Below are 12,014 nucleotides of genomic sequence, written 5' to 3' on the forward strand. Positions count from 1 at the left end.
CTGGAAGGACAAAATTGTTATCTACAACTTTTCCGAAGACACTATGCCAATCGAACAAACCGTTTTGGCTGTAGAAATATTTTTAATTTCCGATTGAGCACTCTACTGCCCATAATCGCATAATTGTAACATTCGACATTTTATGGGCTTCGTGCTTTTTATTGGGAAATGCTTAAAACAGTATGCACTTTTTACATCTGCAAAAATATGCTTATGTTTATTTGAAAAAAGTCGTAAAAATACCAAGTTGTTTTGTCACATAGCGCAAATAACCGCATAATTGTCACACTACTTAACTTTTTCAACTTTTTTGCCAAAAAAGCTTCCATTCAAATCCACATCTGTATTCTTTGAAACTCGGAAGTTATTCTGGTCCGGAAACCAACCACCGTTGTTCCGTTTCGAATGTTCAGCTCATGCTCGTTGAATACAAGAAAAACTTCATTTTCACTGTGATATATTCCAAAAGTAGCTTGAAAGTGACGGCATAATTTCAACCAATTTATTTTAAAAGTAATGTTCAATGTATACGTAGTGTAGAGTAGTGCTTTCTTCGTATCATGAACTGTCTATTTGCCAGAATATATTGGGAACAAAGCATTTAAGGTCAAAATATAAAAGTGTCATTTGCTCGAACATACAATTTTGCAAATGTTACAATTATGCGATTATGGGCAGTCTGTGGGGAATTGAAAATAGTTTTACAGTCAAAACGGTTTGTTTGATTGGCATAGTGTCTTTGACAAAGTTGTAGACAATAATTTTGTCCTTCCATTAAAAATATATCCTGTGAAAACAAAATCAAAAGTATTTTCAAAAATTTCTATTTTTTCCCCTAATTTCTACATCGGATCGGATCGGTTGCATTGTTTAGGTAATTTTTTTGTAGTTTTCATAAAAAAAATAGATTTTTAAAAAATGAGCTTTTTTAGATAATTAATTTTTAATTTTTATTTTAACTTTTTTCACAAAAAAAAAAAAAATTCTCTACAACTTTGCCGAAGACGTCATATCGATCAAAGAAACTGTTTGGCCCTAAAAATATTTGTAATCAACAATTCCTTCTCAAAAATAGCATTTTTCGATAGCATCTTAAAAAAAGAGTCGTGTTCCAAAAAATTGAACAAACAGCACAAAATGGCATCTTCAGCCTATAGAAACATCTATGCAAAGTTTCAGCCAAATCAAAAATGACAATTCAAAAAAATATTGAAACTGGGACATTTTTCGTGGAACTGCTCAGCCATGGCAAACCATGCACGAACACGAATTCCTGGACAGTGTTGGTTCCGGGAGTGGTCTCGAGTCCTCTCGACTCTCGAAGAGGGTTGCGGCAGGGTGATGGAAGGTGTTTTTAGAAGAGCGGGGATAGACACAAGTGGTACGAACTTCAGGAAGTCCGGCCAGTTACTTGGGTTTGCCGACGACATTGACATTATGGCACGCAACTTTGAAATGTTTGACGGAAACGTACATTAGACTTAAGGCTGAGGCCAACCGGGGCGAACTAGTCATAAACACGCCAAAGACAAAATACATGAAAAGTAGAGGCTCAAAGGAAACCTCTGTTAGCCTCCCTTCATGGATTCTAATTGACGGTGACAAAATCGAAATGGCAGATGAGTTTGTGTATTTGTGCTCACTAGTGACCGCCGACAATGACACTAGCAGAGAGATAAAAAGACGCATGATGGCCAGAAATCGTGCTTACTTTGGAGTGCGGAAAACGCTTCGATCAAACAAAATTCGCCGCTCTACAAAGCTGATCATCTATAAAACACTTATTTAACCGATAGTCCTCTACGGCCACGATACATGGACCTTGTTCGTGGAGGACCGGCGTGCTCCTGGAGTCATCGAACGGAAGGTGCTGCGTACGATCGAGAGTGGGGTGCAGATGGAAGATGGGGCATGGAGAACCACGAGTTGAATCAGTTACCGGAAGACTCGACTATAGTCCTTACGGCTGAAATTGGAAAGCTACGGTGGGCTGGACATGTCGTAAGGATGTCGGACGAAAACCCAGTCAAGAGGGTTCAGGAAAACGACCCAATAGAAACTCGGCGTCGTGGCTCGCAATGTGCAGGGTTGATGAAGTGGAAGGAGATCTTCCGGCCTACGCAGTCTGCAAGAGTGGCGACGAGCAGCCATGGGTTGAGGATAATGGCGTCGGCTCTGAAATACAGCAAGGGCCATACAGGTTTTCGTCTGATTGGTAAGATAAGGTAACCAATTTCAGTTATTCGGTTGACTAGCACTAACAGTTACACTGTTAGTCCCGAGCCGAGACTCGAACCTATGACGACTGGTTGGATAGACCAGCATCGTACCTCGAAACCATCTGGGACTAACTTTTTAAACTAAAGCAGTACTAAATTGTCGATATCGAAAAAAAAATTTTGATGCCAAAAGTATTAGAAATGCATGAAACGCCGGGATCTGGTGTTATCGACTTTCTGGGACACATAAAATGATTGAAATAAGAGAGATTCGCAACTGGCCTTGTTCATTTTTCGCATCCTAGAAAAATTATATATATTGCATACTTTACTAAAATTTAAATTTTATATTGTCCTGCATCTAGTTTTCCAATAAAATGATAACAACAATGGGAATAGGAACATTCAGCAAAATGTTCAAGACTCGTAATCAACATTCGTGGATCCTTGTGATAGGCCATTCCTAAACCAAGTGGTCAAAGAGAGGGGGACGGGGAGGTTTGCCACGAAGAGGGGTGTGGGGGTTAACGGAAAGACCGGTGGTTTTTTTCCCCGACTTATAATGGTTTTTCTGCTCCCAAGTCAAACATTATGATTGTTATTGCAGAAAAACAATGTATTCATGGTAGATTAAGAGAAGTGTATTAGGCAAAACTGAGAAGCGCTCGAAGCTTTTGCAATTGTTTTTAGTCAATAAATTTACATGATACGGTTTAATAATTTTTAAGTGTCACGGAAAGTTTGCGATTTGTTAGCAATTAACTAATGTAATCAAGTTTCCCTGGGCTTGGTGGTTAGCCTATAGGGCGCGTACTCCCGGGTGGCGGATGGGAGTGGGAGATGAAGAGAGTTGGCCATCTGTTACTATTCCTTTTTCCTATTATGACTTCTCTTGGCTATCTCCTATGTGGGAGAATTCTTCTACTTATTAAAATATGCTTTTATTTTACAAAAGGCTAGTTTTGAAGAATGGATCTCACACGTGGACCAAACCACCGTTTTGTTGTTTTTGTTTTTCACTTTTTTTCTTTCTTTTTTTTCTCTTTTTTTTATATTGTCTTTCTTTTTTTCTTCTACTTTTCCTTAGAAATAAATCGTCGTTTAGATTCGGTGTTGGCGCGGCTTAAAATTTTGCAATTTTGAGTTTTCGATGGCAAACGATGCTAAATACGATTAAATTTTATCTTACAAAGGCCCGTTTCAAAATTCACAAAAGATCCAGAGTTTTAAGGAGATGTGCCTTTATAGCTCAAATTTGAAATGTCCTAAAAAAGACCACAAAGTGAGATTACAAGAGAGATTACGTATAATTTGCTCATTATCGTCCTGAACAGGTTCAATTAAAATAGGAAGTCTTAAAATTTTAAGTTTGCACGGAAATGAAAAAATTTTTCGACGTTGATTCTCAAAAACGGTTTTTTCGAAACTGTGAGTTTTGAGTTGTTGAGTTCTAAAAATATACAAAATATATTTTGTTGATCATACTGGTGCTTATTACGGGAGTCACTTCACGGTGAAATATATTTCACTCTCACGCTCACTTCACTTTTTAGACCTGTTTCCGATTTCACCTCAAGTGAGGAGACGAAGGTGCTTATTACGGAAGTCACTTCACGGTGAAATCAGAGTGAAGTGAACAAAATCCTATTACGGGACTCACGTAAGTGAGAAAAACGTCGCAAAGTGACATCTGCCGCGGAATCTGGGTTATTATGAGTGTCATATCCAGCGTTGCCAGGTATTCAGATTTAGCTGGATTATCCAGATTTTTGAACATGTATCCAGGTAGACAAATTTGATGTCCAATTATCCAGATTTTCCATGAATGATCCAGATTTTATTTTCTCTGTTCCGCAAAAAGGTCATCACTTCAAATTTGGCGCGAAATTTTGCAATTTTGTCACCTCAAATTTTACGTACCCCAAGACTATTATCCGAAGAATTTACCTTTCACCCCACAAAATGACTTCCAGATTTTTTCCAGATTTTTTTTCTGCCTTTTCCAGATTTAAAAAAAAATGACCGGGCAACGCTGGTCATATCAGTGAAGTGAGAACGGAAAAAGCGACGTTTCGTGTGGAATTATTTCTCGATCATTTTGAACGGTGAAATGATTCCACGAAGCTGCCATAAGTCTTAAAGTTGATTGATTTGTGATCTGGTGGTAAATATTGGATTTATTCTTCAGTAACGAAGCGAATCAGAGTTTGATCCGTGCCTTAAAGCGGTCAATTTTTCATTTTTTTGCCCGATGAATAAAATGCAAACTAGTTCAGGAAATTTTCGATACCGAAAAAACATTTTTTTTATGCTGAATGTCTTAAAAATGTAGAACACGTCAAGATCTGGTGTTATCTAAAAAACGACTTTCTGGGACTTAGAGATTTTTGAGCTGGGAAACAATCTCATTTCACTTGTCCTATTCCCAATTTCACTTAACTGTCAAACTCACTCCACGGAGGTGATTTTTGTCACCTCACTTGAGGTGGAATCGGGAATAGGTCTAAAAAAGTGAAGTGAGAGTGAGAGGTGCTTATTACGGGAGTCACTTCACGGTGAAATCAGAGTGAAGTGAATAAAGTCCTATTACGGGACTCACGTAAGTGAGAAAAACGTTGCAAAGTGACAACTGCCGCGGAATCTGGGTTATTATGAGTGTCATATCAGTGAAGTGAGAACGGAAAAAGCGACGATTCGCGTGGAATTATTTCACGACCATTTTGAACGGTGAAATGATTCCACGAAGATGCCATAAGTCTTAGAGTTGATTGATTTGTGATCTAATGGTAAATATTGGATTTATTCTTCAGTAACGAAACGAATCAGAATTTGATCCGTGCCTTAAAGCGGTCAATTTTTCATTTTTTTGCCCGATTAAAAAAAGGCAAACTAGTTCAGGAAATTTTCGATACCGAAAAAAACATTTTTTTTGATGCCGAATGTCTTAGAAATGCAGAACATGTCAAGATCTGGTGTTATCTAAAAAACGACTTTCTGGGACTTAGAGATTTTTGAGCTGGGAAACAATCTCATTTCACTTGTCCTATTCCCAATTTCACTTAACTGTCAAACTCACTCCACGGAGGTGATTTTTGTCACCTCACTTGAGGTGGAATCGGGAATAGGTCTAAAAAAGTGAAGTGAGAGTGAGAGGTGCTTATTACGGAAGTCACTTCACGGTGAAATCAGAGTGAAGGGAACAAAATCCTATTACGGGACTCACGTAAGTGAGAAAAACGTCGCGAAGTGACAACTGCCGTGGAATCTGGGTTATTATGAGTGAGAACGGAAAAAGCGACGTTTCGCGTGGAATTATTTCACGACCATTTTGAACGGTGAAATGATTCCACGAAGCTGCCATAAGTCTTAAAGTTGATTGATTTGTGATCTAATGGTAAATATTGGATTTATTCTTCAGTAACGAAGCGAATCAGAGTTTGATTCGTGCCTTAAAGCGGTCAATTTTTCATTTTTTTGCCTGATGAATAAAATGCAAACTAGTTCAGGAAAATTTCGATACCGAAAAAAACATTTTTTTGATGCCGAATGTCTTAGAAATGCAGAACACGTCAAGATCTGGTGTTATCTAAAAAAAACGGGAAAAAAACAACTTTCTGGGACTTAGACATTTTTGAGCTGGGAAACAATCTCATTTCACTTGTCCTATTCTCAATTTCACTTCACTGTCAATCTCACTCCACGGAGGTGATTTTTGTCACCTCACTTGAGGTGGAATCGGGAATAGGTCTAAAAAAGTGAAGTGAGCGTGAGAGCGAAATTTATTTCACCGTGAAGTGACTCCCGTAATAGGCACCACGGATAAAATTCTGATTCGTTTCATTACTGAAGAACAAATCCAATATTTACCATCAGATCACAAAACAATCAACTTTAGGACTTATGGCATCTTCGTGGAATCATTTCACCGTTCAAAATGGTCGTGAAATAATTCCACGCGAAACGTCGCTTTTTCCGTTCTCACTTCACTAATATGATACTCATAATAACCCAGATTCCGCGGCAGATGTCACTTTGCGACGTTTTTCTCACTTACGTGAGTCCCGTTATAGGATTTTGTTCACTTCACTCTGACTTCACCGTGAAGTGACTCCCGTAATGAGCACCACTTGGTGCTTATTACGGGAGTCACTTCACGGTGAAATATATTTCACTCTCACGCTCACTTCACTTTTTTAGACCTATTCACGATTCCACCTCGAGTGAGGTGACAAAAATCACCTCCGTGGAGTGAGATTGACAGTGAAGTGAAATTGAGAATAGGACAAGTGGAATGAGATTTTTTCCCAGCTCAAAAATCTCTAAGTCCCAGAAAGTCATTTTTTCCGTTTTTTTAGATAACCACAGATCTTGACGTGTTCTGCATTTCTAAAACATTCGGCATCAAAAAAAATGTTTTTTGGGTATCGAAAATTTTCTGAACTAGTATGCATTTTATTCATCGGGCAAAAAAATGAAAATTTGACCGCTTTAAGGCACGGATCAAATTCTGATTCGTTTCGTTACTGAAGAATAAATCCAATATTAACCAATAGATCACAAATCAATCAAATTTAAGACTTATGGCATCTTCGTGGAATCATTTCACCGTTCAAAATGGTCGTGAAATAATTCCACGCGAATCGTCGCTTTTTCCGTTCTCACTTCACTGATATGACACTCATAATAACCCATATTCCGCGGCAGATGTCACTTTGCGACGTTTTTCTCACTTACGTGAGTCCCGTAATAGGATTTTGTTCACTTCACTCTGATTTCACCGTGAAGTGACTCCCGTAATAAGCACCCATATGATTTTTCATAAGATCCCACCGTTTTCAGTTCGACATCAGTAGACTTTATGCCGCATCAACGGAAACCGTCATCATAAACGAAACTTATGTTCCCAACTACAATCTTTTAAAAAATCCGACTATCGTTTTCAAGCTATGAAAAAAGCGTCAATCGATAGGCGTACTATGGAACTCAAACTAAACAATTTCTAATCATAAAACTGGCATGTTTGGAGTTGCCATGGCATAAAATTAACATAGGATAGTTTACTTTGAACTTTGAAAACATTCAATGGAAGTTATCGAATTAAACAGAGGACGATGTTTTGTATGCGTTCCAAACATGTAAAATATAATTTAGGTACAAAAAAATCCTTTTGGTTGATTAAACATAAAAACGATAGCAATCTTCAGATTAAAAGCACCGGAAGAAACACTATTCAATGTTGCAATGAATGAGACGTGACCAACAGCGGGTTTCGTTTTATGAATGGTTTATATATTGGCGGCAGCTTTAGTCACTGTCATGCATAAACATACGCGCATATACATATAACTATATCTTCGAGTACCATTTCCTCGCCTTGGTGAGTGTTGTTTGTATGCAAAACTTGTCTCAAATTTTCTCATCCGTTCAATTGTCTAGTAGCGTGACTTACTTTCTCTTCTTCCTTTTTGTTTTTTTTTTTCGTACGGGAAAGAACGGAAATCAGTTGTGAAGGTTCAACAAAGCCAATATTCTTGCCGCTACCAGGCCTCTGTTTACTTCGTCGTTAGGCAATAAGGTCGACGACCGATGCCTAGGACACAGTCGCAACTTTTTCTTTGCGCTATTGTAAATATTACGTTAATACATTCATATTGCACGATAAAGGACAATTTTAAAAAAATCCCCTTTTATACAAACATTTTTCCCTTCAGATACACACCAAACAAACACTTACCTTAATAGTATTGTTATTTTGGCAGCATGTCGCTTTGATACAACTACTTTCATCGGTTGTAGGGCAGTCTAGAGCACAGCAATCCTGTGTAGCGCTACCGTTAAGACTATTCGAAATCCCATCAGAACCTACAAAAGAAACAACGACATTAGTCTTCCGCGACCCACATGGGAATCTAGCACACTTACCCGAATAACTATTGAGCGCTTCGATTTCAACAAACTCTGGTTGAATGGTGGTCGAATGAATACCTTCATTGTGGAAAAATTCTTTTACTTTTTCAGCAATTTTCATGTACTCGGACAAATTTCGGCAGCGAATGTGAGCAGAAGCGATTATCCGGTCGCCCGCCAGCTGCCATACGTGAAATTCGTGTACTGCGAGCACTCCGTCCACTTTTTCCAGCAACCGACGCTGGATTGCGTCAACTTGAATATGGGTAGGAACAGTTTGTAGCAAAATCAACGCCGAATCACGCAGTAACGGCCAGACAGAATGCAGGATTAGAACGACCAGCAGGATTGACAGCGCCGGGTCCATATACAGTTTATACTCCCATTCAGTAAAACGAACAACCTGTTGTTAGAGAACCAGAAAATGTTAACTCTTGTAACATTATGGGTACCATTCAAAACTTACGAGTGCACTGATTATCACAATGACGCTACCCAGGGCATCACTTAGCACGTGTAGGAAAGCACCACGCATATTCATCTGCCCCGCGTCATGGGAATGCCCGTGTTGGGATGCTTTTTTTGTAACAGGATGATCATTCTGAATAACGATAAAAAAGAAAATAAAAAACCCTTAACAATTTCGTTCTTGATGCTGACCGACCATTCATTCATACCTGAAACATAAATGATTTATTTTCATTGTCATCCGAATTGACTACATGAGTAATATTGCCGTGAGAGCCTAGACCGTGCTGGTGTGTCAGCCCGCCATGCGAATGCATATGACCACCTCCGTGTTCTGTGGAACGAAGCGAAAGGAGATAACACTCTTGACGAGTTCATTCATGCGAGCGCGTGATTGATACTTACTGTGCAGCAAACACAATCCCAACAGATTGACTAGAAGTCCGATGACACCAACCCAGATCAGCAGCTCTGGCTCGTGTATGTGTTCCACTTCGATGAATCTGCAAACATTATCCCTGTGTTATTATTCCGACACATGGCATCGTTAGCATATGGCGCAGACAGAACAATTTTAATTCTTGTGATCCACGCCTAGTGGTACCGTTTCATACTATACTCACCTTTTGCAGGCTTCAATGGTTATGCTAAAACATAACGCTACTAAGAACACTGCGTTGACCAGCGCACCCAGTACTTCCGCTCGAGCCCATCCGAACGTATTCTTAGACCATTTCTTTGGTGACATCTAACGCCAGGACATAACGAATATTAATCCAAAACTGATTCAATGTGAGTAAAATGATCAGCATACCTTAATTGATAGAAACGAGATCACAAGAGCGGCAATGTCTCCCAGCATGTGGAAACTGTCCGCTACCAGGGCCATCGAGTTGGTCAGATAACCGACGACGATTTCCACGAAGAAGAAGAACACCGTTAATGTCATGACCGTCAACAGACGGCACTTCTTTCCACTGAACTTGGCCATTTTTTATGGTGAAACTTATGCGACTACTTAACAGCTAATACTAGTCGTAAAACAAAACTTCTACACAGACAAAGGGGGGCGCAGGTAACGGGCCTCAACTATGAGATAGGTTTCATCGATACTTTCGAGAATAACTGTGAAAGAAATAGAAGCAAAAGAGAAACAGTTAGAACGATTGACTAAGGAAATTCTTCAAATACGACAATACTCATGCTGGTCTTGCTAAAGCTGATAAAGCTGAGACGATGCAATGATTCGTAATGATGATTGGGGCGCGTGTTCAAACAGTAGCCAAATTGTACACTTTATTGAGCGCAGCTGGGTGTGTGCATGATTTTGCATAATACGATCGCGTACATCCACCTTTTTTTTGGTCGTTTACATTGCGGCTCCGCAGTGCCAAAACAGCCGATGGTCGATTATTACATTACGTACTGTCTGGCGGCGGCGTGGCTCGCCGGTTGCAAAAAATTAATCAAAATCGGAATTGGGTGAATTTATTGTTCGCAAGATGAACCGAAGAAGACGTAAAGTAAACGGGGAGAAGTTTTTAAAGAAGGTATTGTGTAATATCGTATTGGATCGTATGGTGGATCCAATGCACTGTATATGGTTTATTGGTAGGTGTCGTGGCTCGAGCTCAGATTAACCCGTAAAGACCCGGAACGGAACTTGTTTTTTGAAAATGCTCGTTCTCAGCACTGGAACGGCCGATTTGGGAAAACTTGGAATTTCATTCAAGGAATTTCATTCAAGGAATTTCATTCAAGGGGAATAGTTATGCTTGTAACAAACAATCCTTTTTTAATTATAATAAATTTTTGGTGAAAACTATCTACCTATACAAATTTAACCGAGAAGTAAACGTATTTAAGAACGTTTGTCTTGAATAAAAAAACAAAAATTGTCGATTTTTCATGGGTTTACCTTCATACGCACTCATGAAACTACCCATAAACCATCAATCATAGTCGGGGAGCTGCGTAGCCGCAAGATTACAGGGTCCGCATTGTCAAGCGAATGGTCGTGGGTTCGAATCTTAGTAGAATCAGGCCATTCGATGTCAAAAAGGACTTCCTTCACGCTGAAATCAATAATACCTTTGCGTGATTAGCTCTTATCAAAAATAAGTCCCTCTTATTAATAAAACTGGCCAGAAGGACGCACGACGGAACTTCTCCAGGAAATTGTAATTGGTGATATTTGGCAGGAGGAACGAGGCACGGTATAGTAGAACAGTAAGCGTGTAAAAGGAAGAGTAAAACTACTTACACACAAGCACTGATAGAATAATAATAAGCATGCCACTTCTCAATAGCGGTATTGCTAATAATAGAAGTGCAGGATACAGCATACACCCGGGCATATCTTACAATAGATCAACGATTCTGGTCGCAGTGAGGAAAAAATCACAGTAGGGCTGGTGCAAAGCCACGACCGCAAGGCTGAAGTAGAATACTTTTACAAGAAAGATAACCCGGCTGCTTGCGTGTCAGTCATTTTGAAATCGGATTTGTTTCATATATACCGCATGTTAAGCACAGTATTAACAAATCGTTAGAAACATCACACTGTTGTGCATTTGCAGCAGCATCAAACCTCAGTTGCAGTTTAATAATAACCATTCATTATGCTCTTCCAAATACATTTAGTAGCCTTAAAAAAGGCCGATCGATATCGATGCTGAGATCCGCTGCAACTAGTGCGCTATCCATTGCTACGCCACAGCTGTGGCCGCTATCCGCTATCGCTGGTATCCACTGCACTGCTACTGCTGCTGCTAAGAGATGACTGCTGTTGTCGCTGTCTAGAACTATTATGAGCGGCTTCGGCTGAAACAGGCTCTTACATAGGCCAAATAGCATATTTTCATTTGCAAGGTATGTGGTTCTGTCGACCGTGCTTGGGAAGCAATCATATAACGGCCAATCAGAGGTCGAATTTTTCGTTTTGACAAGGCTTGACTATTTTCAATAGTACAATAATGTGAATAATAAAATTACAATTATCTTCATTCGGGAAGAATCTTAGAAGATTTTCCAATCTATTGCTGCAAGAACGAAGGAAATCCATCGAATGCTAACCGATTAATTAGCACATCCTTATGTAGCCGAACTTCCCGAGAGAAGTATTCTACTTCAAAAGCATTTTGCGGTTCAAAATCGGTTGCTGATTACAACTTTTGAGCTGCCATAACATTGGGGGAATTAAGATACACGGACAACATGCACTGTGGAAGCTATTTTACATTCAGTAAATTCGACGGGTGCGACAGATTTAAATTGCTAGGATGCAACACAGAATGCTTGCTTGCGTTGACAAAAATTATTAACTTTCAATGACTTGTTTATTTGCCTTGAAAAAGGCATTTTGATTTCCAAAATTGGGTTTCCTGATGGCAATCTTCATGTTGCCCCAACAGTGGGGGA

At 39.4% G+C, this 12,014-nt stretch overlaps 1 protein-coding gene across 2 annotated transcripts in view; it reads right to left on the minus strand.

Moving 5' to 3' along the window:
* Window positions 1-12,014, minus strand: part of LOC129720294 (proton-coupled zinc antiporter SLC30A1) — a 45,925-nt gene that overhangs the window by 15,545 nt on the left and 18,366 nt on the right. For both annotated transcript variants that reach the window (XM_055671758.1, XM_055671757.1), the window contains exons 2-8: window positions 9,409-9,719; window positions 9,218-9,342; window positions 9,000-9,097; window positions 8,804-8,928; window positions 8,593-8,727; window positions 8,142-8,529; window positions 7,954-8,081 (exon numbers count right to left, since the gene is read on the minus strand). In XM_055671758.1, the coding sequence (XP_055527733.1) occupies window positions 7,954-8,081; window positions 8,142-8,529; window positions 8,593-8,727; window positions 8,804-8,928; window positions 9,000-9,097; window positions 9,218-9,342; window positions 9,409-9,585 (1,176 nt within the window). In that variant the 5' untranslated portion in view covers window positions 9,586-9,719. The remainder of the gene's footprint in view (window positions 1-7,953; window positions 8,082-8,141; window positions 8,530-8,592; window positions 8,728-8,803; window positions 8,929-8,999; window positions 9,098-9,217; window positions 9,343-9,408; window positions 9,720-12,014) is intronic.

Source organism: Wyeomyia smithii, chromosome 2 (assembly GCF_029784165.1).
Source record: "Wyeomyia smithii strain HCP4-BCI-WySm-NY-G18 chromosome 2, ASM2978416v1, whole genome shotgun sequence".
Classification (NCBI taxonomy): Eukaryota; Metazoa; Arthropoda; class Insecta; order Diptera; family Culicidae; genus Wyeomyia; species Wyeomyia smithii.